The 27955-nt window shown below is 48.6% G+C and overlaps 1 protein-coding gene across 1 annotated transcript; it reads right to left on the bottom strand.

Annotated features, from left to right (window-relative positions):
- Positions 1-255: 255 nt before the first annotated feature.
- LOC149343474 (lewis-type alpha-(1,3)-fucosyltransferase-like) lies at positions 256-15239 on the bottom strand. Its single transcript, XM_089542405.1, has 3 exons — positions 15134-15239; positions 13475-13841; positions 256-937 (listed from the first exon to the last, which is right to left on the bottom strand). Exons 1-3 carry the CDS (start codon positions 15210-15212, stop codon positions 256-258), a joined length of 1128 nt encoding a protein of 375 aa, XP_089398531.1. The 5' UTR covers positions 15213-15239.
- Positions 15240-27955: the final 12716 nt, after the last annotated feature.

The following is a 27955-nucleotide window of genomic DNA, read 5'->3' as shown; positions in this document are numbered from 1 at the left end:
TTACACAACGATGACAAGTACTGTACATTTGCGTTCATTTCAATTTGCAGCGCATGCGGTAATGCGGTGGTAGTTCTCTTTTAAAAGCAGTACTCACTCTACTAGGAAAGTGATACATTTTCCTGCTCACGTAGATGGGGTTGCCTACACTGTCTTCCCGTGCTTTCCGTAGCTCGCCGCTGTCTGGACGTGGTCTGTACCCGGAGGAGCAAGTGTGTACCTGCCATGGTAGCGCACCATTGAACTGACTCACTATCACTCGCGTAAGGTGTTAGTATCTCGGCTCCAGAAACGGCAATGTGACGAAGTGTTCCACCAGTGAAATAGATCTGGGAGCACCGATGTCTCCCTGAAAGAGCCGCTGTGCAGCTTGCGGCAGAGGGCGCAGTACGTGTAGTAATACCAAGGCTTGACCCGGTACTTGTTTTTCCATTTGAAGAAGCTGCTGTAGAGGGTGAAACTACGGGCCACCTTCTTAAGGTATAGCGCCAGATCCTTCGGGGTCTTGAAGCTCAGGGCGTCGATGTAGGAACCCGGTGGTGCTGCACGGCTGTAGTTGGCACCGCCGAACACCACGGGGACGATGTCGCACTGGAGCAGCTTGAACAGTTTCTCTGTGACGTAATCCTTGCAGATGCAGTTCTCGAAGGACAAGTAGAAGTAGTAGCTTTTGGCAAGAGAACGGTAGCAGGCGAGTGGTCCTCCGAGAGGGCAGCGCTTGTCGCCGCATTTGCCGTATACGTCGACATGGATGTGCTTGCGCAGCTCGTGCACGAAGTGCTCACGCTTGCCCGACGTGTTGCAGCTGCTGACAGCCCATGCGGCCATCTTAGACTTGCCTCTCCAAAGGCGCTCCAGGGTTTTCTTGGAGTAGTCATGACTGCTAGGTTTCTTGACTATGAGCTCGCCGTAGGAGTCTAGGACGTCCGAATCAAGCCTGCGTTGTGTAGAAGGAACAAAATGGAACAAACAGACAAAGGACATTATTTGTAATTTCTGCCTTTTGTCGCACAATTAACTCACAGCTTCTATTTTAAGTTTTCAGTTATAACGACTGCGCAAATGCAGAACGCGACGCTGGAAAGCTCAGTACAAAGAATATCGAAAAGGTCCGCTCAAGAACAGCTGGACGGGGCAAACTCCGTCTGTTTCTTGGCATAGTTTTGGTCTAAGAATAGAAGGTACATAAATGATTAAGGTCGACAGCGGAAAGTTTTTTCATTTGATTGTATATGGTAAAATGTGCGCAGCTTGCCGTGAAAATTTCCGACGGCAAGGAGAGGCACTGGAGAAAATACGAGCCCTCTTTTTTTTTGAAAAATATTGTGACAAAGAAGACGGAGGTGGCAGTGGCGCGGATGGAGCGCTTGCGCTAGGCCAGCGGCCAATAAATCATCTCATAGCCATCGATCAACCCGTCTTATTCTTCGGCTGGCCGTCACGTAACATTTGGCGTGAGGTGCGGAGTTCATCCCTATCCTGGTCCTGGAGCCCCGCCGCATGCGTCAGCCGTGGTCGTCGGCCGTGAGTTCTTGTCCTGCGTTGCCCGGCTCTTCCCCAGCCTTCTAGACAGGAACCAATCTCGCCGTTGCTGCCCCGCCCCGTCCACCGCCCAGGCCACTCGACACGACAAACTGAACCTGACCCACCGACCCGAGACGCTGCCCACACGTGACGACACCGTTCCCCCGCCCATGGCGTTGGGCGCGTGCCGGGGCCTTGGCCGTCGGCTCCTGGGGACATGGTGGTGGTGGTGAAAACTTTTAATTTCTGAAATAGAGTTTGGGAGCCACAGACTGGCCACGCTACATGGTCGGCGTCCCTAGTCCGGGACACCGCATGACAATGCCCCGTCTCTAGCCCGTTTCACCAGAGCCCTTTGGGACTCAAGCGAGGAGCAGTTGAGAAGGGCAGTCTCCCATGCCTCTCTGGAAGGGGTAGGGGAAGGGGGGAGGTGGGGATTTTGAGTACATGCCCACACCATGTGGAAGATATCACAGGTCTCCCCACAGTGTGGGCATCGCCCATCCGTGTTAGGATCGTAATGCTTTAAGATTGCAGGACAGAGTAGAGTACCTGTCTGCAGGCGCCTTAAAGTTCGCTCCTCCGTCTTACTCAGCCCCTTTGCAGGGGCCGGGAAAAGGCGGTGGATGTCGCTATAATGCGTTATAATTTCCTTGAATCGCAGCAGCGGCTGGTTAGTCTCCGAGCCAGAAGAGCTGGGATGAGGAGCCCGGTGAGTAAGCGCTCGGGCAGCCGCGTCAGCGGCCTCATTACCTCGTAAGCCCTGGTGGCCAGGTGCCCAAATGATTCTTTTGGGTGTTGGATCAGTGGCAGTCCGTCTTAGAATGCAAGCAGCTAAGGGGGAGATCTCCCCTGCCAAGTAATGATCACATGCTTTTCGGGAGTCCGTAATGATGATTCTCGAATTGGCGTGGGCGGCAGCAAGCGCTATCGCTACTTCCTCGGCTCGCATTGAATTCGGGGCTCGAAAAGAGAGTCCATCAACGTGCATTTCCTGGTGAACGACAGCGGCCGTGTAAAATCCCGTGGGCGATGGGCCTGCTACGTCTACATAATATACACCGGGTCGGGAGCCGTGTTGTCTCTCAAGAGCCCGAGACCGCGCTTGTCGCCTGTTTACGTGCATGTCGGTGTCCATGTTACGGGGGAGCGGGGAGACCCAGAGCATATGGCGCCACAGTACTGGGATACGCTCCGCCTCCTCTGGAGTTCAGTCGTGTTGGATGTGTAAGCGGTTTAGCAGGCGGCGCTCAGGGGCCGTCTGCATGAGCCGCGTGTATTGGTTCACGAGGTGGGCCTCCCGCAGCTCCTGGTAGGAGTTTAGCACCCCCAATGCCTTGAGTTTGGCATTAGAGGTAGCCACCGGGAGATCCAGGGCTCGCTTAGTTGCCTTGCGGATGACGGCGTCTATTCGCGCCTCGTCTTGCTTAGTAGTGCGGAGATATGGCACGGCGTAGAGGATCCGGCTAGTCACGAAGGCATAGACGAGCCGAAGCGCGTCCCTGCCCCGCAGACCGCCCCGCTTGTTGGAAACGCGGCGGATCATGCGCCCTACCTGTTCGCCTACTCTCTTGAGTTTCAGAATGGTGGAGTCCGGTCTGAGTCTGTGGTGAATGAAAAGGCCCAGAATACGGAGCTCCTCCACCTCTCTAATAGGACCTCCTGACAGAGAGATGTGAATTGCTGTCCTATCCTTTGGGTTCGCTCTGACATGCAAAAACTCTGATTTCGCTGGAGCACATTGGAGCCCACAGTCAATGGCATACGCATCGACTATGGAAGCGGCCTGCTGAAGGCGGGCCTCCATGTCCCCAAGGCTCCCCTCAGTGGTCCAAATTGTAATGTCATCTGCATACAACGCGTGTTGAATGCCTTCCACCCGGGCCAGTTGGCTTGGGAGGTGCATCATAGCTATGTTGAACAGGAGCGGTGATAACACCGCTCCCTGAGGGGTACCCCGTGTTCCCCTCATGTAAGGGCCGTATTCCTCGCCCTCAATCCGAAGAAAGGCCTGGCGATTAGTCAAGAAATCTCTTACATACGCGTAGGCCCTAGCCCCACAATCGGTAGAACTCAAGTTGGCCAGGATGCTTCCGTGTTTAACATTGTCGAAAGCTCCTTTCAGATCAAGGGCGAGGATGGCTTTGTCATTGTGTTGCATAGTTGTGGGTCGTATTACATCCCTGTGCAGCTGGAGAAGGACATCCTGTGCAGACATGTGGGGGCGAAACCCGAACATGGTAACTGCAAAGAAGCCCTTACTCTCCAGGTATGGAGAGAGGCGATCCCGAACCATCGTCTCCATAAGCTTGCCCGCACATGAGGTCAGTGATATGGGCCTCAGGTTGTCCGTATTCACGGCCTTACCTGTTTTAGGGATAAACGTCACAAGTGACGTTTTCCACTCGGGAGGGAGTGGACGCCCGTCCCAGATCTGGTTGATGTATTCTAATAAATGGAGGTAGGCTGAGTCCGGTAGGTTCGCCAACAGGTTCACTGTTATGTGATCCCGTCCCGGAGCCGTACCCCGGCGCATTTTTGCTAAGGCCGCCTTAAGGTCGTGCGACTCAAAAGGGGCATCAAGTGTTTCATTAGGCCTGCCAGAGTACATGTACTCAGGCCCAGGCGGGTCCTCCGTACGACAAAGATATCTGTCGCACAGAGTGTCCGCAAGTTGCGCCGTCGTACCTTGATACCCTTGCAGAGCCCGCCGGAGCTGCTTTTGCGTCTCCCCTCTCGTTTGAGAGGGGTCGATTAGACTGCGAAAGAGACGCCTCGTCCCCTTCGAGCTCATCTGATGAGCTGCGGCGTCGCAGCGTGCTATCCAATTTGAATCTGAGAGTTCGGCAGCATACGCTGCAGCTTGCTCTGTGAGTTTGACTATGCGGTCGCGTAATTTGCGATTAGTTTTCTGCTTTTTCCACCGTTTAGTTAAGCTCCGGCGCGCCTCCCACAAATGCAGGAGGTGGGTGTCCACTGCGGGGATCTCTTCGGTGGTTTGTAGTGTTGTGACGTGTTGTTTCTGAATGTTGTATATGTGGTTAGCCCACTCCGCGTAGCCGCCGGAAAATAGTACGGGAGGGATAGTGTGATTTCGGAATTTGTGCCAATCGGTCAGCTTGGCCTGACCCCATTTTTTGCGCGCTGCCTTCGCCATGAGTGTAATCCGGAGAAGGAGGTGATCGCCGCCTAGAGAATCTCCCAAGTTCTCCCAAGCAGCCGCTCTAGCATTTTTGACGAGAGAAAGGTCTGGACACGTGTCGCGGGTTACCGAATTCCCCACTCGGGTGGGATACGCCGGGTCCGTGAGCAACGTGAGGCTGAGGGTGGAGATGAGCTCCGCCAGCTTACGTCCTCTTGCCTGTACGAAGTGGTAGCCCCAATGAAGGCTGGGAGCATTGAAGTCTCCAACGATCACTAGAGGCTCTTTGGCTGCCATTTTTATCGCGCGAAGGAAGATTTCATTAAAAGTTACGCGCGGCTTATGCGGAGGGCAGTATATGTTGAGGATATGTATTGACGGGTCGCGGCGTCTGAGAGGCAGTACCCGGACCATTGTATATTCTTGCTCGGTACTCAAGTCTAAGTCGACCTGAACCCCGGTGTAAGCCTTATTCACCAGGATGCACGTAGAGGGGCCCCCCTGAAAGGTGCTGTAGCCTGATAATTTAGCGTCTATGCCGGGCTCCTGCAGGGCAACGAGTGCCGGCATGTCACCTAGGGACTGCAGGTAGAGCTGGAGGTGTGACCGTTTTTTCCAAGCCCTGAAACCCCTGCAGTTCCATTGAATGATTTGGAATTTTTCAAGGTTTTTATCATTCCTATTAGATGTGCTAGCCATGATGTTCTATTTATTTACGGGGGAGCGGTCTAGCCCTGGCCGGGAGCCAGCGCAACCCCAGCAAGAGGCCGCACCGACCCAACAGCTGCCGAGCCTGAACCGTGTTCCTTCGCTGCCTGGCGGGAGGCTGTCTTACGTTTGAGGTGAGGGGAATCGGAGCTAGTGGCGTTCTGAATTTGGGTGCTGACCCAGGGCTGCACGGCTTTAAGGACCGAGTCAGTGACCTGGGCCATAAGGTCGGGAAGTGCGGCTCGGAAGCTTCGCAGTCTAGGAATCGTTGAGCCCTCTCCTTCATCGTGGCAGCCAGCACCTCACCACTTTCTCCTTCTTGTCCCACCATCCTCTCAAGTCCAATTTCGCTCGTCTGTATGTCTCCTTTTACCCTTTGATTGGTCCTCTCAGAAAAGGTAAAAAAAATTATAAAAGAAAGAGAGAGGATGCCTGGACCAGCAAAGCTTTGCCAGTCTTAACGCCAATTCAAGATAAATCAAAAAGAACTAAATGTTCCAAAAAAGAAGAAAAAATAAGCGGAAAACAGAGCAGTAAAAAAAACTCAAAAGAAGAGAAAACAAAAATCTCATCACAGTAAAAGTTAGTCGCCGGCAGACAGCCAAAGCACAACATGCAGTCCGCGGAATAAGTAATAATAATAAAAAGAGAAAACCGAAGTCACTGCAAAGTCATGGTCCCAGTAACAGTCTAACAAAGCACTCAGTGCCGGCCACAAAAGAGAAATCAGAAGAATAAAAACATAATCAAAACAAAACAAGACAAGATCGAAGTGACGGCCACACAGTCAATGACACAGTCACAGTCACACAGTCAAGACAGAGTCACAGTCACACAGTCAAGACAGAGTCACAGTCACACAGTCAAGGACGCAGTCACAGTCACAGTCACGCCACGACAAAGCCGCCTATGCTCAATAAAGGAGCACGGGGCGCTCCGCTGTGCAAAGCTTGGGGAAGAGAGATTAGAGGAAAGAGAGAAATCAGCGTGAATAATTTGGAATTGTACTACTTATGAGGTGAACCATTTGCAGGAGAAGAGCACAAGCAGCAGGGTTTCGGAGAAGGGAGGTGTAAGCATATGGTGCGATGTCGGATGAGCAAAGAGATTTTAAACTAGAAACTAAAGAAGCAGTAACGGAATAGTCCCGGAAGTAAAGACGTAGGTTTTCGCATAACATTCCACAGGAACAAGTTGAAGACGGAGACAGGCCAAATTTTTTTAAAATAGAACGGAAATCTACCATGCCCAGTAAGTAAAGTAATAAGAGGATTCCTAGGTAGATGAATAGGGGGAATATTAAGTGTATCAGGGATCCAATTGAATAATTCAGTGCCACCATTATTCTCGCGCCAAAAAATGCTCCATAATAGAAGTGGAGAACGGTGTAAACGGGAACGCACGCAACGACGTGAAAGGGTATAAATATATAAACTTCCAAACTACCCAGCATTACCAGCAGCTTGGTCGGCTAGCTCGTTGCCGAAAATTCCGGAATGACCCCGGATATGAAATAAAAGAAATGGGGCTAGAGAAGACAAACGATAGAGATATTTCTTGATGGCAATAATAATCGGATTGTAAGAATTAACTGAAGACAGGGCAGAAAGCAGAGATCAGTTTAAAAATGAACCGGCGTAGAGGGAGGGTTGTGAATAGCATAAACAACAGCAGCATGAAAGGCTACAAACTCAGCGGCATAGGCGCTAGAGGATGGTTCTAAAGAGAGACGATGAACGTACACAATATTTTCTGTTGAGCTAAGAACAACAAATGCATCACCAGCTGACCGAGGAGTGAAAGACCCATCAGTGTAAATATAGAAGGCACGTTGACAAGAAAAGAATACAGCTTCTTGAGAACTGAGTTCAACAAAAGAAAATTTCAATTTTAATGAGGGATGGTCGGACCAGGGATCAAATAGAGGTTGAATTTGAGAGGGGTCATAAAAGGTATTGCCGTACACTACGGATTGACGTAACGTGAAAAGCATAAACTCTGCGCATAACTGATCCAGATAGATAGGCAGAGGAAGAACGTTCGCAAGAACATGAAGAGCAGCGGTTCGCGTAGTATGATAGGCACCAGTAAGAGCCAGAAGGGGAATTCGTTGAAGCGATAAAACACGATCTCTTATAGCCGAGAAAGGGGGCAATGAAACCACCAAGCTGGGGCGGCATAGGTAATTGTAGGGAGAATAACCTGATGATAAATTTGGCGCATATGAGAAGGAGAAACACGAAAATGGAAATGGAACCAGTTAAGGAGCTTGGTGGTAGATGCAAGAATTTTCGTCTGCAAATAATTAACATGGGGAATAAAGCTTAAGTAAGAGTCAAAGACAACACCTAATAATTTAATACTCGGTTCACACTTGAGACTGTAAGTGTCTAGTAGAATAGTCGGCTTACGCTTGTGTAACGCCGGGACTTCATTATAAAAGAAAACATAAGAACACTTTTCTGGGTTTAACTGAACGCGGGATGTGGTACACCAATTTCGGTTTAAAGTTAAAACGTTTGAGCTCAGCGTTGACAACTCGCGGCTAGTTTTGCCAGAGATGAGTATAATGGTGTCATCTGCATATGCCTGAATGTGGGTAGGTGAGGGGACAGGAATGTTTAGGAGATCATATAGCAAGATGTTCCAAAGCAATGGCGAAAGTGGTGAACCCTGCGGACTGCCGAGGGTAGTGTGACGAAGAACACGAAGCTGGCAGTGGCGCGGGACGGAGCGCTCGTGCTAGGCCAGCCAAGGCTAAAGCTTACAGTATTTTCTTTTTTTTATGCTTTACTATATTTCGAATTAATCTCTCTTTTTTTCTCTCTCTTTCTTTCTATCTCTCTCTGCAATCCAAACTCCTTTTTTTCTCTCTCTCCCTGCCCTCCTTGTGGTAGACTCCCCCGGTGTTGCTCTCCCGTGTGCTTTTCTTTTGCCAGTACTATGTGCAGGTGAATAGCAACCTTTACCTCCCGATTCTTGGCCGATCCCCCAGTGTGGGCATGTGCCATTCTGTCAAAGGCAACAACAACAACAACAACAGATGTAGAATGGTGGCCAAGGCTGGGCCCAAAAACGGTTTAGCGTGACTGCAGCACAACCAGTTTGGGGGGCAAAACACTCATGTAAAGAAATACAAAAGTACAGATAAAAATGCTATACAACAACAACAAATAAATAAATATTTGAATGCCACGTCTAATAATATAGGTACATTACTTTAGCAAAACATTACGCCGAATTTTGTAATTGTTGGCAATGCTCTTTTTGCGCCGCCTGTTGAGCGTGCGGTAGCGCGACTTTGCAGTCCTTGTTTCGGTACCCGACCAGTGGCGGAGCTTACGAAGCGATTCCTTATCGCCAGCTGTCCGCGACGGCGCGTCTGGTAAAGCGTGTAAATTAAGCTCGCCGGTCTCGAAATGGCCCCTTTGAGACGTTTTTGTCGTCCTTGCTCGTCGCTTCTCTGTCTCCGTTTGGTTAGATTTGCACCCCGCCGCACCGCTGCAGCAGTTTTGTTGGTTCTATCGGTTCTTTCGGTGTACGGCTAGTGCGAAACCTTTTCCCGTCGTTGTGTCACGCTCGCACGGTGTTCGTTTGAAGCCTTTATCTCTTCATTTGAAGGTGAGCTCGCGGCATGTGAAGAAATTTTGCTCCGTGGCACATTGCGACAGCGTGGACTGTACCGTCGGTGCCTTACTACGCCGCTTCCCACTGTACCTGGCTGTACTCTCACAGGTGAGCTCTTGCCATCGTCGTCTGCTCTAGACGTGCTTTTGTCGGGCTTTTCGCGTCTGTTTCGTAGCTGTAACCGTTTCATGCGTAATTGGCTTCATGTTATCGGAGATATTTAAGTAAACCGCAGGGCACGCACTTACAGTCCTAAGGTGTGCAAAAAAGGCCCACCATTTGTTTTATTTATCGTTTCGTGCAGCCGACTGTCACCAACGTGAACTTGATACCGGGCTCTCAGGAGCAACCTCGTCCCTTCTGCTGACCGCAGAGCCTATTTAAAACCAACTGTGCTGCCTAACACCTCCCAGCATGACATTAATTGGTTTTCTAACACCGTGAAGCCAAATTGAGGATCCCCTCGCAACTGAAAGTATCGCAACTCAGCCACGTGTATGTGCGCCGCCTTGACGGGGTCTTAAGTGAATTCGGTCAGCAGTAGTTATTGCCGTTCTACATATACATGGCCGTCAATGTAGTTTTAAACTGATTTCGCTGCTTCGCTCTCGTCACTCTTCGAGCTTAGAAAAGCAGTTAGCCGCGTGGTATCAGGCGAGCGTAACCGCACTCTGAGGCGCGGCAGCTTGGCGCGAGAATTTACTGCCATAGTTAAAAAATAATGTACTGCATTGAGATGAAAGGAATCGTAGCGTATTGACGTTTGGAGTATATGGCATTCATTTGGGTGCAGTTGTATAACGTGCTCACTGCTTCATGTCAGGTGCAAAACGTGGATGCAGTTCTGCCGCAACCTCAGCCTGGAGAAGACGCCGTGCCAGCTGCGAGACCTGATGGTTTGTTCCAAGCACTTCGCACTGTCTGTGTATCTGCAGCCAGATGGCTGCGTCACGATACTGTGCCTACTACATGGAGGACTGGCTGTATTGAATGTCCGTGTACTTCACTGTAAACTGCACTTCATGTGTGTTCCAGTTTGATTAGAATTGCTTCAAATTACTCCGGTTAGCGACAAGAAGCAGGTCTGGAGGTTGTGCGCAGGCCCTATGTATGGTGCAATGCTGTAGCGTTGAGCAAGTTTGTTGATTATTGCTGTTTTTAATTTTGTCATGCAGATGTAAACATAGCTGCTATATTCTTTCAAATGAAGAAATGAAATGTGAAGAGTAGTGCCAGTGCTCTATGCCTCATTTGTATCTTCGTGCGCCTATTTGATGTCATTTTTGCCTTAATTGAAGCATGTTTTCCGTACATTTAAATCTTCCAACTGGCAACATTTGTAGCAGTTTTGTAGGCTTTTTCCTGTCTGCACTGGGACCGTTGACATTAGTCAGCTTAAACAGTGCTACTGTTTGTGCTGCCTTTGATATGCGTTTTTGTTCGTGTGCTCTATCACTGTATTTGTTCGGTTGATGTAATAAACCATCAATATGAAAACGATACTTGCCGTACACTCTGTTGTGAACTGTGCACATGAGCGAGTGCTCTTTGGATCATGCCTTGCTACTCTCGGAGACCAAGTAGTTGTAAAGGTACTTGCAACAGTATTTGCGCTGCGAATTATGATGCCTAGCCTGTGTCTGGAAGGGTTGCTGCCTTTCTACGCTGCCTTCGTTGCCAGCAACTTTCATTTGGTTTCCAACTGCTCATAAATAAGTATATGACTAGCAGGAACTCTAACACATCTGACTGGGAATGGTTGGCGCGTGCTGAAGGGCGACAACCTCCAAGGGACGCGGTCTAGGAAATGCGTGAGCCCCCTGTGAGCCTCCTGGAAAGTGAGCCTCCTCATTACCTGGAAGGCCCGCATGTGCGGGTGCCCAAATAAGGGTGACGAATTGTCGGGGATGCCAAGAACGCATAAAGGCGGTGGGTGTGTTTGGGGACACTGCCATTGGCAAAGTTAGGGACAGCCGTTTTAGAGACCGAAATGATTTTGGTGGCAGGCGTCGAGGTGATTGCCAGCGCAACGGCTGCCTCCACTGCCTCGGTTTTAGAGTCGGTGAGAATTGAGCAGCCAATGCGAAGTTTTGCGTTATTGTTTCTGAAAGCTAGAACTTAGCGAAGGCCGATTAAACAGGTGGCCGCGTCGACACAGTCTACACTGGGGTCATCTCCAAATTGTCTGTGTAAGGATTGCGTCCTGTCTGTTCTGCGATTCCCGTCCCTTTCTGGGTGCATGTTTTTAGGGAGAGGGGTACTAGAATTTTGGATCGAAGTGCAGGTGGGAGGGGGTGTCTCCCGATGAGAGTCCTAAGAAAAGAGTAGTGCGTGAAATGCTGTTGTGTGCCAGAAGCGGGCCGTCTGGCTGTGAGCGTCGCCTCCCGGAGTTCTGCATAGGCGTTATGGGCTTTAGTCTTGAGTAGCTGCAGTGTAGATGTGCTGGGAGGAAGGCGCACAGATGTTTTCCTGCAACTCCGGAGTAAAGTGGTGAACAGACCTTTGGGCTAGTTGGTTCATAGCAGACACGTACAAGCGCCAAAAAACACGGACAGAGAAGAGACTTGGACAACACGAGCGCTTTGACGCTTTAACTTGGACAACACAAGCGGACAACAAAGCGCTAGTGTTGTCCAAGTCTCTTCTCTGTCCGTGTTTTTTGCGCTTGTGCGTGTCTGCTAAACTGGTGACACTTATCTGAGCTCCCAGTTGTGCGATCCTTTGGCGAAGTAGGGTGTATTCTGCGCTGAGTTTGTCTTGCGGTGGCCCGATTGCCAAGGACGGAACGGTAACGTGGTGGCAGGATGGTAGTGGAGTGCGCGTGCTGGATTGAGCAGCCTTCTGGGCCCAGGATTGTGCCGGGAAGTAATTAAGGGCCTTGCGGCGGGGATAGTGTGGGCCAGTACAAGTCTCCAACCGACCGATTCCCCCCACACAGGACTCGGTGGTCCTTAGGAGGTCCCAGGCTTCCTGTGGCTGCGAGGGATCTGGCAGGATCTCCTTGGGAGGTCTGTGGTACCTACAGGCCCATATCATATCGCTTAAGTTGTTCTGCCCGCAAAAGCGGCAGAGAGTATTTATTCCTTCAATAAATTTAGCAAAACGGTCTGGATTAGGGTAAGTGCCTGTATTTGTGTCCAGGCTGCCTGTTGGTGCTAGTCAGTAATTTATGTTGGGGAGAGAGCGCTCTTCTGGTTAGTTTGCTTCTTGTTGTGGTCTCATTGTAGGTTGTGAGTGGCTTTTCTTGGGTATCCTGGTTTTGAGGGGTGTCACCTGCTCGGCCGTTGTAGCACTCCAGCATCCCGGTGTGGTGCTTGATTCCCAGGGTTCTCCTCAGGAGCCGCTGTCCAAATTATTTCTACCTCTTCGTCGAGGTTTCTATCTTCGTGTGCCATAAAGAGATAGGCCGACTCTATAGAGATCCTGCTCTAGGGAAATTCTTTATACTAAGTTTGGCGTAGCTGACCACGGTAGTGGCGTTAGTCATTTCAATTACAGCCGCTATGACACTTTCTTCTGCCACTAGGGGAGGAAGGTGGGAGGGAAGAAGCAAGGGGGAAAGACGTCCCGTAGTGGAGGGCTTCGAATTAATTTCGACCACCTGGGCACCCTTAAGGCGTACTAAAATCCCACAGCACACAGGTGGCTTTGCGTTTCGCCTACTTCGAAGCGCGGCCACCGCGGCAGGGTTCTAGCCCGGGAACTGCGGCTCAGAAGCCGAGCGCCCTAACCACTGAGCCACAGCCGCGGGTCTCTGTAGAGGTGACATTTACGCTTTTCTTCCTTTATTTCCTTGCACGTTTCAGCCTTTCTTTTGAACGCACTTGTTTGCGTCTCAAAACCAGTTATCGCTTGTGGTTGCGCTCCTGAGAGAGATTCTTACTGATCCGTGATTTTTTATCAACGCTCGACAAGACGACAACCGGAGTGTTTAAAAGCCTTACTGTGAGGGCGGCGGACAATTGGTGAAAAAGGCCGCCATGTTTGCCGCGAAATTTTTGGAAAATCAGTGGCAGTTATCGAAGGGAAACTTACAACCAGCTTTCTTTTGAACGAAGGCTGTTTACAAAAGAGCACAGATTGTATAGGTTTCTTTATCATGCAACGTTATTCTGGCTTTGAAGACAGGTTGAGGTTGTTACATGCTACTGGTGGGGTTAGCCTTGCGGATTCTCCTGGGAACTGCTCCAACTCAGCGACACTTAAATGTTACATCAGGTCCACAGATCAGGCAGATGCCTGAGACCTGTCTGATCTACATAGCTCCAAACATAATCACTTATAACATTCAATAGTCAACTCCTGCTGTCATCATCTGGAGTCCAAATAGGATTCGTGCAGGGACTTTAAAAGAAGGCGTGAAGGCTCTTTCTACATCACTGGTTTCCGCGCGGCTAGACAACGTCGTGAAGGGAACTGTGAGGGGCTCCTGTATTCCTGAGGGACGCAAACAACAAACCGAAGAGAGCTCACCGGTAAGTAAAGGTCCAGTTTATGGTTCGCTTGAGGCCCTTGAACTTGTGGACTGGAGTGTGCCAAGGAGGCTCGAGGGACCAGAAGACCCATTTCTGGTACGGGGCCCGCTGTTTCGGCATGAGGCTCGGCTCCAAGTCATGGCCGTAGAAGACCACAGCGTCACTGATGTTCAACGACTGGCGATCTTTCGTGATATAACAGCGGTCGGGGCAATCTTTGGTCGCGAGGTTAGGATCTCCCCTGGTTAGGTCTGAAAACCAACTGCCATAAATTGTGGTCCAGAAGAGGATCCTCGGCAGATCAGGCTGTCCATCACGCTTTCTGAGGTGGAATGGGGTCCAAGCTCTGCGGACCGCAGGTTTACCTGCGGGAAGTGAATGACGCGCTATGTGTGTAGAGAAGGGATTGAAAATTGACAGACCATCAATGCTATCGATGCGGAAAGGGAAGTGTTAGTATTGCGATTCCGGTTGTGAGACCGATTTCTGTCGAAATGAATTTACTCGCGGCGATTGTGACCGGCCTGCCGGAGACGTCTAAGGGGGGCGACGGCGTTGCGTAAAATGCACGCCAATGTGGTATCGAACGCGCATCGGCAAAATCTAGCTATGTACACAGCAAGTGCCAAGGGTGCGGTGTCAAACACATGACAACAGATTACGCAATCCTCCTCACCCGCGAGCTCGCCTGCCTTCCCAGCCGGCCCTGATTTGTCGCTCTATTTCCTCCTCTTTGCTGTGCTGCTGCCAATGCACCCTCCTCTTCAGATCCGCCCTCATATCTTGGCTCCTGTTAAGAACTCACTGATTAAGACAATTAAACGCACACGTGGAAGAACACAAAAGGCTAACACTGCAACAAAAACCAATTTACAGGGGTAGAATACATGTCCGCTAAGACGCGATTATCGCTTGCACACAGTCGAGCACCGCACAAACACTGGTTCTCCTAGTCACTTTACCGCGTCCACACTGCTGCTTTCTTTGTTTCTCACGGCGGCTTTGAAAGCAGCGCACTTCAAAACACCGAAAACACACAAATATTCATAAAAGAAACACAAGAACACGCAGAATTTAGCACATGTGCAGGGGCCTTCCGCATGAAACGTCCGTGGGTTCTTGGATCCACTATTCGGCTGTCGATCGAAATCGGACATCTGGCCGCGGGACCGAAAAAGCACGCCGCCCACTTACGAACTAAGGGGACATTCGCCACTGCGATCCTAAGACGGTGGGGAGCGTTACTCGCAGAAACAAACATATATGCTGGAAATGGACGCTCGCTAACAAGCGACAACAGTTATGGAAACGAATGTGTAAATGTAAAGGGCTCCCGCTCGCACTACTCTCCACTACGGGCCGTGGCCTCACATAACAACGACGGTGACATTTTTCGATGATGGCAATACTAGTGCTAATGCCTTAAAAATTTACAATTTTCCCGTACCTGAGGTTTCTTTAACTACAACTTCACTTGAATGCATAGATGCCTACATTAGGCTACCAGTTTTTTTTTTGTTCCGTCTGAAATTGCTTTTTTTTTTCGTGGTTTCATACACTGTGGCCGGTCTCTTGACAAATTGGTTTTTCAATTTCTTCGGAGTGCTTTCTGCACAACAGCAATGAAAAATTCCGGAGTACCTAGCGCCGTACGCACCTGTGGTGGCCCTCTTGAGTGTGGTGCTGTTGTCAGAGTCATTTTGCGCCCTTCGCTCACCGGCGTATAAGGATGTCATCACTGACAGTGGCTCAGTATACTTCCTGACGTCGTACAAAAAGAATATGACATAGGCGATCAGTGCAAGCGCGATAAATCTGACAGCCAAAGGATGCTGCCGCGGCATTGATCTTCTAATTCCTCCGTCGCATACGGTGAAGGGTGCTGCTGCTGCTGCTGCAAAAAAAAAATCTCATCAGGCCGGTCGAGCCGGTGAATGGCCGTTCTTCACTGCCCTGAGATCGAGGCAGGCACAGAACACATTCTCTGCTGAAGTAACACTGTTATTACATCTCCCTATTTCATGGACCCTCCCCCTTCTTCCTGGTGTGCACATAAGGTTCCATAGCGCAGAAAACAGGCACACGACAGCAGCGGCGTAGCCCTCCGAAATTTTTTCGAACTGTCACGCACCGCTGACCAAAACAACCACCGGCGCCGAAAGTCATTCTGGATTTTCTCACCTACAATGCCTTTTTAAGGCTAGACAAGACATTTCGGCGCGAACATAGCTAACTCGGGTTGGATTTCGTGCAACGCCCACACAATTGGAGTCACGCAACGCAAGCACCAGTTAGCCTCACGATGAAAATTACCATGTGAACACGAAAATTTTGAGCACATCAGTAGCCGATCTTGATTGACCTTGCTTATTGAAAGCCCTGCCCACGCGGCGTTTCCCAGCATACACACTCGGATAGTGCTTATTTCAACTTGCGGCATCATTCGTGGATTTCGTTTGTCCTCTTTCCTTTTTAGCTAACTGCTTTTGCTTTTTGTTTGAACCAAAGGAATACGCTTCTGTAATTACAGTTGCACGATAATTGTCGCCGTGCAGTGAACTAAAATATACGCATTTTCTTATTAATTTCTGCATTGTTCTTCTATTATTCTAACCATATGGTGCTTTCGCGACCGCAGCACGGCCCAAGTACACATCCCGACTTCAGCTATCATAGCTTTGTTCTTGCCTGGATCGTCTCTCTTTCCGTGTGTAAAGTTTACTATCTGCTATTGCGCAAGATGTTTGTTTCCCTTGGTTGACGCATTATAGAGAGTGACTTTTGCTTCGATATGTACAGAGGGCAAAACGCATGTCTAGAACACGCTCTGAGCGTGTTTCGGGCGTAACACGCGATAACTAGCCATAAGATTTGGTTAAAAATGGTCTGGATGCAAACATAGGCTGTTAAACTCGTAGAATTTCATCGTCATTTTTTGCTTTCTTGGTCGCAGCGGCTTTGGGAGCTCCGGAACACACAGTTTGGTTGTTCTAGGAATGCGTTTTGCCCTCTGTAGATTTAATAGAGACATACATGTATTTAAATATCTTTCTGCGAGGTTTTGTGTATACATACGCTGACTTTGTTTCCATTGACACTTTTTTTGTCCTTTTCAATTTGTATCTTCGCATTTCTAATACTCTATTTTATGTTCGCACTTCTAATGCATATTTTGCAGAATTCCTCGTTTATACATGTGCTCGTTGTTGCGACTAAACTTTCGGTGCAATTACTCGCAATACATGACCGGTGACAGCGGCTGGTGCGCAAGTACACTGGAGCGAAGGACAGCGTCGCTGAGATTTTTTCCTGGCCGTTGCATATGTACAAGAATGTAAAGGTTCTTGAACGAGTAAGATTCATTAAAATATTTGTCTTCTTCTTGCTAATTTTATGCCCTTTACATTTTTCATATCAGCGGCATGCACTGCTTTGCTGGTTTGGGACTGATATAGTTCTTGACTTCGTGTGATATTTTCTTTACTGAATAAAAACGCAAAAAACGTGGAATCATTTGTATCAGTTATCAAGTAAAACTCTGAAACTCTGGTTTGGGCGAGTTGGTTCATGTCGACAGAAAAAACTGGTTGTGGCGCAAGAAACGGGGACACAGAAGGCACACAAAAGACAGGACTGACGCCTGGCTTTCTTCGCGGTTGTTCTTATGGTCCCCGCATGGGGATCTAGAAAGCTGAATCAGACAATCAGTGCGCAACAGGGAAGTTTCGGCCTTGGGAACACTTGATGTTGCTAAGGCCTATGAGAGCGTGGAGCACACATTACTTCTTAGCCAACTTGCGCAACTACATCCCCCGCACTACGTTTATGCCTGGATCTGTGAATTTTAAAGAGATTTGTCTTCTGTACATACTGATCTTTCTATTCTAATACCTATGTTCAATCAAGAGGTGTGCCGCAAGGATCTGCTCTGTCACCGCTGATTTTTAACATAATGATCCGGGACATTCCCATTAGTCCTAACATTACAGTTTTTGTATACGCAGACGATATAGCTTTTTTCTCCTCAGCAAAGGATATTCATGCTCATTACCAGTGTTTGCAGGCACACCTGAATGTTCTTGAAGACTGGTTGGACCAAATTAGCTTATCATTTATTGTCAACAAGTGTGGCGTGCTGGTATTTCCGCCACCCAAATTCCGCAGGTGGAGTTGGTTAAATACCCAGGTGTTAATCACAAGTTCGTACTGACGCCAGCATATTAAGAATATTATTATTAAAGGGGAACGTGCCCTGGCCGGCTGACACGAGTAGGCAATGAAAATTCTGGCGTGCGTCACAACACGTCACTGCTTCTCTATAAGGCTTATAACCAATTCTGGAGTTCGGTTGCATTTTGTTCTCTTGTAGCGCAAACTAGCAGCTGCACCCCTTAGCCTTACTGGAAACACAAGCCCTATGGCTCTGCCTCGGCCTCCAAAAATCAGCTTCAAGCGCTCCCCTTTATCTGGAAGCCCGTATCCCCCATCTATATTCCCACTTCCAACTTTTCACTGTGCGCACCTTCCTCGGGTGCTTTGACCCGGCCCCGGCATTAATACTCCTCTTTTCTATCCCAACCACACCTTTTTTTCTCTAATCATTGGTCACGTTATAAGCTTCCACAAGTTAGGTTCACGCAGAACCTGTTAGCCTCGTTTCAGGTCGATCTGATCTCCTTGCAACGAGATTCTGATACGCAGGCTGACCCCGTTTTCATTACGACCATATCTTCCGTCCCATGCGAACCATATTCCCGCAGATATCCTAAAAAGTTTCCTTGCTGAACACCCACAGAATTTTCCTCACCATACTGTTCTCTTCACTAATGCCTGCGGGAGATGTGAGAAGGCGGCGATATAGATGTTTTGGCAGGATGTGGCTTGGAGCTATTTCGTTCGTATCCCTGATTATACTCCTGTATTCTTTGCTGAGTTTTGGCTATTGGTCTGGCTCTCCTCAAAATTCCGAGGCTTGTAGCACGGGTTCATAACCTTAAAGACTGCTTTTCAGTTTTAGCCTCTCTCCAAACTTTTGGAAACTCTCTACAGGATCGTTCCCTTAGGTTTTTTGTTGCGCGCAAAGTGGGGGAGGTCCGTTTTTTCTGAGTGCCTGGTCATTCGGGTGTCTATTTTAACGAGGCGGCTGATTTAATGTCAGGGTTAGCTCTCAGTGCCCCTGTAACCTATCCCGTCCCTCACCTGCTTCTGTTGGACACTTTCCGTTTCCAGTAGTTCCAACATACATGGTCTGTTCTGAAAGTAGCAGGACTCATTTTTTTAAACAAAATTTATTCAGGAGAATAGTACAAACGATTACAATTTTTCAAGGTAGCACCGTTCCGCACCTACACGCTGCTGCCAATGAGTTTTACAATTTTCGTACGCCTCCAGGAACCACTAGACCGGAATGCTGTTTAGCTCCCTCGTCACGGCCTGTTGAACCACCTCTACCGATCCGTGATATTCCCCTCGAGCGTCGATTTTATTCTAGGGGATAGAAAAAAGTCTGGCGGGGCCAAGTCGAGGCTGTAGGGGGGCTGAGGCCACGTTGCCGCCTTGTGCTGGGCAAAAAATTGGGGTCCTCATTCACATGATGAAGAAGATCCTACCGGTTGGCCTTTTCCTCCTCTGACAGCACTCCCGGCACCAACTTCGCGCACGCTTTCCTCATGGATAAGTTTTCTGTCACGATCTCAAAAAGTTGGGTTTGAGGAATGCTCAAGTCATCACCAATCATTCTGATACTCATTCTACGATCACTGTTAAGTAAATGTTTCACTCGCTACACATTTTCGTTGGTCTTGCTGGTCGAAGGGCGTCTGGAGCGGTCGTCTTCCTCCACTCTTTCCTTACCTTCCCGGAAAAGCTTGTGCCACTCAAAAAACACCTGATCTACCCATGGAAGCGTCACCGCAGGCCTCCTTAATCATGTTGTGAGTCTCTTTGCCCATTTTACCAAGATTTACTCAAAAGTTGATCGCGTATCGCTGATCCAGTAAACGCTCGACGATTCTGCGTGACGAGACGTTTCGACAGGGGTTCACAGTACAAGCGACCTCCTCTCTTCAACGGCCGAGAGCCGACTGCCGATTTTCCCCAGCGTTCCCAATATCCCCCTACAACAATCCTGCACGCGCAGACCACCTCTCGTCCGCCCGTCCGCCCAGAAAAAAACCAGTCCTACTACTTTCAGAACAGACCCTGTATCTCAGAAAGCTTGAGTCATCTTTTGCTGAATACCGTGGATTTTCAGCACTTAAGGTACCCATGGAATGTCCGGTCGTGTAAATCAAGGCTGTGTGAAGTGTCAAGGCGTTTCTGCGATGCAGAATCGCCCACCTAAATTTCTACTTATTCAGATGCGCGTTCCCTGCGACAAACCTTTGTTGTCACGTGGAGAAGTTGAAACAAAAATTTAGGAGGGGGGGGGGGGCGCTTTGTTGACCTAAAGTGCGGTGAGGCGAAATCCTTAACCGCGGTGTTATGTCTTATGTCACCGCGGACTTATGTCACTGATGTTTGGTTAAGGAGTTAAGCTTCGTCTCTAAGAGTGGACAATGGAGTGCATATTGCAACCGCGCAAAACGACCCAGGACGAAGAGAGGAAAGCACAGGACAAGACGCGGATTGTCCTGTGCTTTCCTCTCTTCGTCCTGCGTCGTTTTGCGCGGTTGCAATATGCACTCCATTGTCAACCACCAAACTAGCCCGCCTTCACTTGTTACATGAGTGGAACGCGACAGCGTCTTGCAACGCTGCCAGGGAGTTCACAGGACGCCATCGCCCGTTCGGATGTACGCCTTGCTCGTCGGTAAATTGGTTTTTGAGGAAAGGTAATGTACCTGTCTCGCATATCTCGGTGGACACCTGAACCTTGCCGTAAGGGAAGGGAGGAAGATGGAAATTAACAAAGACACCGTAATCACTACACGCGCCTTTGTTCATTCCAAACCATCGAGCTGGCATGGCGGAGTGGTTAGCGTGCTCGTCTCGCACTCCGGAGACCCTGGTTCCATTCCCCAACTCGCCCAATTTCCTGCTCGGTTTTATTTATCTTTCTGGTCTGACTAGGAAGACTAATTGGTCAATTAACTAATTAACCAATTAGGCTAATAGGTTAATTAACTAAACTCAGTTACACTTACTTGGAGCATCAGTATACCAACCCTTTAATTGGTTGCATGGTTACTAGCAAATTCGCGCACTGTGATGTCACAACCATTTCGTCCAATTGAAAAGCGTGACATTTCTGTCGATAACCCCTGCTTACAACGATGAGGCATTAAAGGCTTCCGCCTTAATAGAACATTTTCTCCCCTCTTGCGTGTGGTTCGCATTTCAGAGAAACCAGTATTTCGAAAATCCGCCGTGGTGGCTCAGTGATTATGGTGCTCGACTGCTGTCCTGAAAGACGCGGATTCGGTCCCGACCGCGGTGGTCGAATTTCGATGGAGGCGAAATTCTAGAAGTCCGTGTACTGTGCGCTGTCAGTGCACGTTAAAGAACCCCAGGTGGTCGAAATTTTCAGAGCCCTTCACTACGGCGTCTCTCATAGCTTGAGTCCCTTTGGGACTCTAAACCCCATAAACCAAACCAAACCAGTATTTGAAAAACCCTCTTTCGAGGTTAGGACTCTCTGTCTCTGCCAGTTCTTCTCTCGATTGGTGCGAGTGCCAAGGTAGTCTAGTTAAGTTGTCTTTGCGGCTATCTTCGTGATTACATCATTGCAACTGGTCGGTTACCTTGTTAACTGTATATAAAATTCTTCCCCGTGTCCAAAAAGTGCATTTTATCCCATTCCTGGTTCTTCAAATTTGTTTCATTTATTTAAATTTCTCAACAATTAATGTAAATGTATTCCTAGTTTCAGTGATTCCACTATTCTACTTCGCCGCCTCACGCCTTTTTCCCCGCACAAATACTTCCTTGGCATTCACCACTGTACACTGGCCAATCCCACCGCGTGGGTATGTGCCATGTTTACTGAGCTAAACAGCAACGCTGCGGGCTGGCGCAGTAGTTTCTCCAAGGGCATAACAAGCCATGAAAGATGCCATTGCGGACGCACAGCCGGGGAGAAGCTACCAGAGAAAAAGGATGAGACAGCAGCACCGGCTCTCACTAGTTGCCGCGCTCAACAGTGAGACTGCAGGCCTCGGCACACGAAAGCCCCCCCCCCCCCCCCCCCCCCGCGCTGCGGATCGTGACGCCGATCGGTGTAGGGACCATACTGAGCGACACCGCCAGTTTCAAGCCCCCGTTGACATCAACTACGAAAGCGGCAGCGGCGGAAGGCTTCGTTGGAGGCCTTTGCCGTGCTCGAACTGTCGACGGCCGCTGCCTAGCCGCCTGGTAAGAGCGGCAAGCTCCTGGACGCCGGTGGGCGTGCCCGTAGCAGCGAGTGGGAAGAAAGAGTCATCGAGAAACTACGTTGACGAACGAGGGTGGAACAAGCGGCGCTCCGCCGCTGTCGCCGCCGTACCGTTGGTAATAAGCCACACTGTTCAACGTGAGGCAGCGCTACCTGTGAATACGAGCCTCGGATACGTGCTTTTTTCGGCCTCTCGTGCTCTAAGTGCGACAGAATGTGGTTCCAGTGAGGTTTTGTGCCCCTGCAATCGAAGTATACTCTAAACACGAATTAGCCTGTATGAGAATAAAAAAAGAGAGTAGCTTGTCCTCTAGCGCACTTCCTCTTAGGGGCAAGGTATTCTGGCCAAACCGTGTGGTAGATATGCCTAACTAAGAATACGGGGTACTAACATTTGGCAATGGAAACAAATTCTCTCTACAAAACATGTGAAGTTCTAGCAGTTATGAGGATTTTAGCCGAGGTTTCAGAACCTCTGCTTGCTAACCTCGGTCAACACCTCTGGTGCCCAGTTTGAGATCCTCCTCCCTTTGCAAACTGCGTCCAGTTCCTGCGTTTCGCGGTGTGAATATTCCTCTGTTGCAAAGAGTAACCTTTCCTTATATTTAATGAGCGAAATCTACTCCAAGACTTGAGCAGCATAGTCAGCCACTAAAAGGCAGTGCGCTAAAAGATGTCTTACTCCCTTTTTACTACCATATAGGTTAATTCTTGTTTAGAGTGTACTTCTAGTGCTTACGTCGGAACTCGTCTAAGGCGGATCTGAACGCGTTTCAACTATATGCCAGGTGCTACTACTATGAGCCCAATGGCAAGGTAATGCGGCACATAGCAAGCACTTAAACATAGCCGCCGATCGCGCCGTATCTTCCTCCCCTCAACAGCGTCATTATCCATCGCTCACGGTGCCGGAGGCTCGCCTTCTTCGGCACATCCAAATGAATGCAGTTATCACCCCGTCTCGCCACTTTCTCTACCGCTATCGATAAAACCCTTCATGTCCCAACTGCCGCTGTATCTATGCGGACCTGGCCTATTGCCTCTTCTATTGCCCGTCTGCTCAGCAGTCGGGTTCCGACCCCCACTTTCTTTATCCATCACCACCTGGCTCGACTGGCTTGGCGCTGAAGGGGAGGAAGAACAGCGACTTCTGGTCGCCCAGGCGGTTGACATGCTCTGCCTATAAATTATGGCCGAATAAAGGTCTTGTACTACTACTATCTCAACACTATCTGGCCGACTTTTGTTAAGCCGAATCGTTAAGCAGAAAAGCACGATTTATGATTCATGAGTGTGTAACGTCCCAAAGGCTATGAGGGACGCCGTAGTGAAGGGCTTCAGAAATTTCGACCACCTGGGGTTCTTTAACGTTCACTGACATCGCACAGTACTCGGGCCTCTAGAATTTTGCCTACATTGAAATTCAGCCACCAAGGCCGGAATCGAACCCGCGTCTTTCGCGTCAGAATGCGGTGGCCATAAACACTGAGCCACCACGTCGGCGTTAAGCAGAAAATCGTAACCGATGCGTAATTGTTTGGCCTCCGGCTTGCACTTTCTGAATTAGCAAAAAGCGGCCGGCATTTTAAGTCCAGAGGCCATGAAGAGACATCTGGCAGGGTGCGCGGTCGTAAGGCGCCGCCAAAGGCTTCGAAACAGCTCTTACAACGCTTTTTCCACCTGTGCAGGGTTTATAAATAGGCGCGATAACAATACATCCTACCGGGAATGGACACCTTGGCCGTCTTGAGAAGGGATGAAAGAAGCAGAGAATAATTTAAAAAAAAACACAGACAACGCCTACGGCTGACAGAGGTGAAACCGTAGCAACTTAATGAGAACATGAAGAAGACAAGGCAGGGTGAAAAAAGAAAAGGCTATTTTTTTTTCCTACCCGTAAAGTTTTCCTTGCTTCGCTTGAGCCAGTCTCCAGCCAAATTATCGCAAAGGGTCGCACAGAAATATTTATTTGCTGATCATTTTATGAAAACTAAGAGCTGCATGCAAGTGACACCGAGCCGAGAATCGAACCTATGACCTGCACTTCCCAAGGCCTGTGCTCAATCGACTGTACAAGCAGCTTGCCGGTGTCAATGTTCGCTGCGATGAGTTTATGTTACAGTCGGGACGCGCGATGCTTGTCGATAAACGAAGGAAAGGCTCGTATTTGGGGCTTGTAAAGGCGACGAATAACGCGAATAGCAAGCACCAGCAGCAGTGGCAGTAATGGTGTGTATTTCCATTCCATCAACGATACAGCGCACCAACTCCTGGTCTTGTCTCCTGGCTGACCTGAAAGCTTTTTAAACGGTGAATTTTCAGCCAAAGCCCCTTATAACACAACCTGTATGCCAGAATAACACGCACCGGGACGGGAAATAGAAAATTATTTGCGGGGTGCGGTAACTGCTCGTTCAGATAAAGAAAAAGACGAGTAAAACTAGGTTTGTATTGAGTGTCAGCATTCCTAGCTGACAGGGAATTTTATTGCTGTCAACGCGGGATTTCTACAAACAAATTTCATCAACCTAGACGTGCGCACCAAGGTGCACTCCTCTCCCCCGTACTTTTCAGCCTCTTACTCAGTTCTATTCCGACCTTTTCTTCTATTTTTTCTATTCCGACCTTTTTTTGTGTGTATGCAGAAGATACGGCTTTCTTTGCTGCTGCGAGTGATTTACAATCCGTTTGTATGTTGTTAAAGTCATATTTAAATGCCCTTGACCGATAGTTATCTGATATACACTTAAGTATTGATGTAAATAAGTGTCGTTAGTTTTTCCGATTTTTCATCAGGTAAACATTTCACTTGCCTACCGTCTTCGTCTGATTCTACAGGTATGTTTTGTAAAGTATCTCGGGGTAACGTATGACGTCTATCTCTCTTGACGGACACATTTAAATCAGGTCGTTGAGAAAGGGGTTCGGTCGGTTGGTCTGCTGAGCAGGCCGAGTAGACCTAACTGCGGTATGCGTAGGCACGCTGTTCTGATCATTCGCAAAAAAGTATATCCGGCCTATCTTAGAATATGGCTGCGTTTTGTTTTCTGGAGCGGCTGCATACAAACTGCGCCCTCTTCTGCTCTTAGAGCGTGAAGCTCTGCGCCTCTGTTTGGGACTCCTTAAACACGTGGCCAACAATGTTTTGTATCTTTAAGCGCAGGTTTCATCTCTTACTGCAAGGTTTCGTCTGCTGACGGTACAAACCTTCTTGAATTTTTGTGCGACCCGGACCAGCATGCATCCCAGCTCATTTTCTCCGGTCAGCCAGCGTAGTTCTCAGGTGCCGGATGGTCTCGATTTCAAACTCCCCAAATCTGTTCGGTTGAATCCTCGCTTGGGCCACTGAATGTGCGAATAGCTGAAATTGTTCCGGTCCGGTCCATCACCTCATTTCTGGATATCCATTTCGACGATATTTATCCACGCAATGCAAAATTAATGCATTCCCCTTGTTAAATAGTATCTTGCAAGACTAATTGATGACCGTCCGCTCAGATGTTACAATAGCGACTGATGGGTCTGTGTGAAGAAAAGGCAGGTGTAGCCATTTACTCCCAATCCCTTGACTAGTCTTTCTCTCTGCGTCTTCAAGATTTCTCGCCTAGTTATCCGGTCGAGTCTCTCTTTCTGCGTGGTGATACTAATTACGGATTCATTATCCTTATTCACTTCCCTGTCCGCGTGTACTGAATCGCAGAGATCTCGAATACTAAAATTTCTTATCCCTCCACATACCCAATCAATTCGGTTTGTTTGGCTTCCTGGACACAAGGGCCTTCATTTAAATGAATCAGCTGATGCTTTAGCGAAGGAAGCCCGAGAGGTACGATCTTTGACCCCTTCCTACCAGTACGTTCAATACAACGGCGCGGTGTCGTGCGTACACTTTAATGTGAGAATTTGGCGCATAAGCGCTTACTTTCTTGGACGACTTTCAGCACCCCCTGTTTCCTCGAAGTAAAGCTTGGTGATCTCGCAAACTTGAAGTATCCTTCACTCGACTGTGTTGCCGTGTGCCGCAACTAAATTTTTACCTCTACAGGCCTGGCCTTGCGATGTCCCCATTGTGTCCTTATTATGCTGAGCTGGAAACAGTAGAGCACTTCCTTGTCTATTGTCGCCGCTATTCATCGCTTAATACCACCGGCCGACCTCTCCACCTTTTCCTCATTAAAATTCCTTTCTCTCTCTCTATTCATCGCTAAGGACGCTAAGGAGGCGACTGCTAGAAGTTCCATTACAGAGACTTAGTTCGCGCCTGTCTTCTGCGGTTGTTCTACCCCTTGGTGTTTCTATGCTCGGACATACCAATCGGAATGTTTTCTCTGCCGTTCAAAACTTTCTTCTAGAGTCAAAAGGCCTGCCATCATAATCATTCGTAATAACGCTTTTCCTTTATTTTGGCATTTTCTTTTGGCAATTACTACGCTTGCTTTTTCTCTTTCTTTCTTTTACTCATTCCCTCGCATAAATTTAATCTTGTCAGGCCCCCTTACCATCCTTATCCACCTCTACCAGGAAAATTAAGCTGCCCAAATTTTTTAGATCGTCCCATGTTTGCCGCATGCAAATTGCAATGCAGGTCGTCACCGCCTGGTTACGGCCAATCCCTGTTGTGGGCATGTGCCATCTTACGAGGCTAACAACAAGAACATAAAGAGCGATTTTTACTCGCATCACAGAATGCGACCTAAAAGGTAATTGGACCCCCAGAGGAAAATCGCAAATGGCTTGCGTAGTGTGATACTGAAAAAAAAAGAGAAACGGTTAAAGGAGTCCAAGTAAAAATGGGATTTGAATGGTTATCTTACGCGTTCTAAAGCAGTGCTCTAATCCATTGCGCCACAGCAGCAAAACCAATCTGCGGTCTTAATTGTGTACTTAGCCGCTCTCAGAAATATTCTATACTCCGCAAGGTGGCGTAGCTGAGTTGGGTCGCTATACAGTTGACGGTTCGGAAACACGCAGCAGTGGGAGCAGCAGCTGTAGAAGTAGGACGAGGAGTGAGGCTAGTATAGCGGTAGCACTGATAGTACATCTACGAAGAAAACGTCGTTCACAATGGGGGCTGATATATGATGATTGCTATGTATTTACAACTGATACTATGAGTTACCCCTACCATTACTAACACCACTACTACTATTGCCACTATTACTACTAACACCACTACCACCATTACTGCCACTAGTATACTGATACCATCAGCACTACTACTGCCACAACTACCACTACCACCATTACCACCACTGCCACCACTGCTATCGCCGCCATAACACGACCATTACTTGACATATTGGAATGCTGTTGAAAAGAAGACTGCATCAGGAGACGAAAGACATATTCATACTGTTCCTCTATGGAAGTCTATGAACTCATGAACGTATAATGCAGCGGGGTCGTGCGGGTACTCAGGGACCTGCAATTCTCAAATCCGTTGGCTAATAGAGTTATTTGTCTCTCTGTCTTGCCCCCGTTCATGGTAGACGCTCATTAAGCTCGTACTACAGATGTCATAGAAAAAGTGTGTGTACAAAGCATTTAACTCAATTTTAAATATTTATGGGTTTTCATGTTTATAGTTTACACAGAGAACTTCGCTTCGTAGCATCCTGATGGTAGTTTTAATTAGAATGCAAAACCTCATTTCCTCCACAAACGTACCTCATTTCTATGAAGTAGAATAACACGAAGAAAACATCTTTCAGGACGTTACTTTTGTGCGATGCCTGGGATAGGATAGATAACGTGCCGGCACTTTCTGAACTGCGCACTTTGCCTCAGCGAAAACGTGAAGCGCCACACGAGGTGTCCGCACCCAATCAGGGGCCGACCCGCAAAGCTGTTCACAAGTAGGAACGGTATGGCACAAGCTTTCCAGATTGGACTCATGACAGACAGACTCCGACTCAGTCTTTCATAGCCTTGTTCGATTTCGTTGAGACAGTGTGCAGTAAACACATGAAATATAGCCCAGCAAAACATAACAGTGAAGAAGCAGCTCCTGCGCAGGCTCTAATGTTCAGGGTATGTTCTGTTCCGGAAAAGGCGAACCCGTGAACTTGCACTTACGTTGAGAGCTGTACAAAGTTTTTACCAGTTTTC

This window comes from Amblyomma mixtum, chromosome 5 (genome assembly GCF_055824585.1).
Source record: "Amblyomma mixtum isolate Tamu chromosome 5, ASM5582458v1, whole genome shotgun sequence".
Lineage (NCBI taxonomy): Eukaryota > Metazoa > Arthropoda > Arachnida > Ixodida > Ixodidae > Amblyomma > Amblyomma mixtum.
The sequence above is the reverse complement of the archived record's forward strand: the minus strand, read 5'-3'. Positions and strand labels throughout refer to the sequence as shown.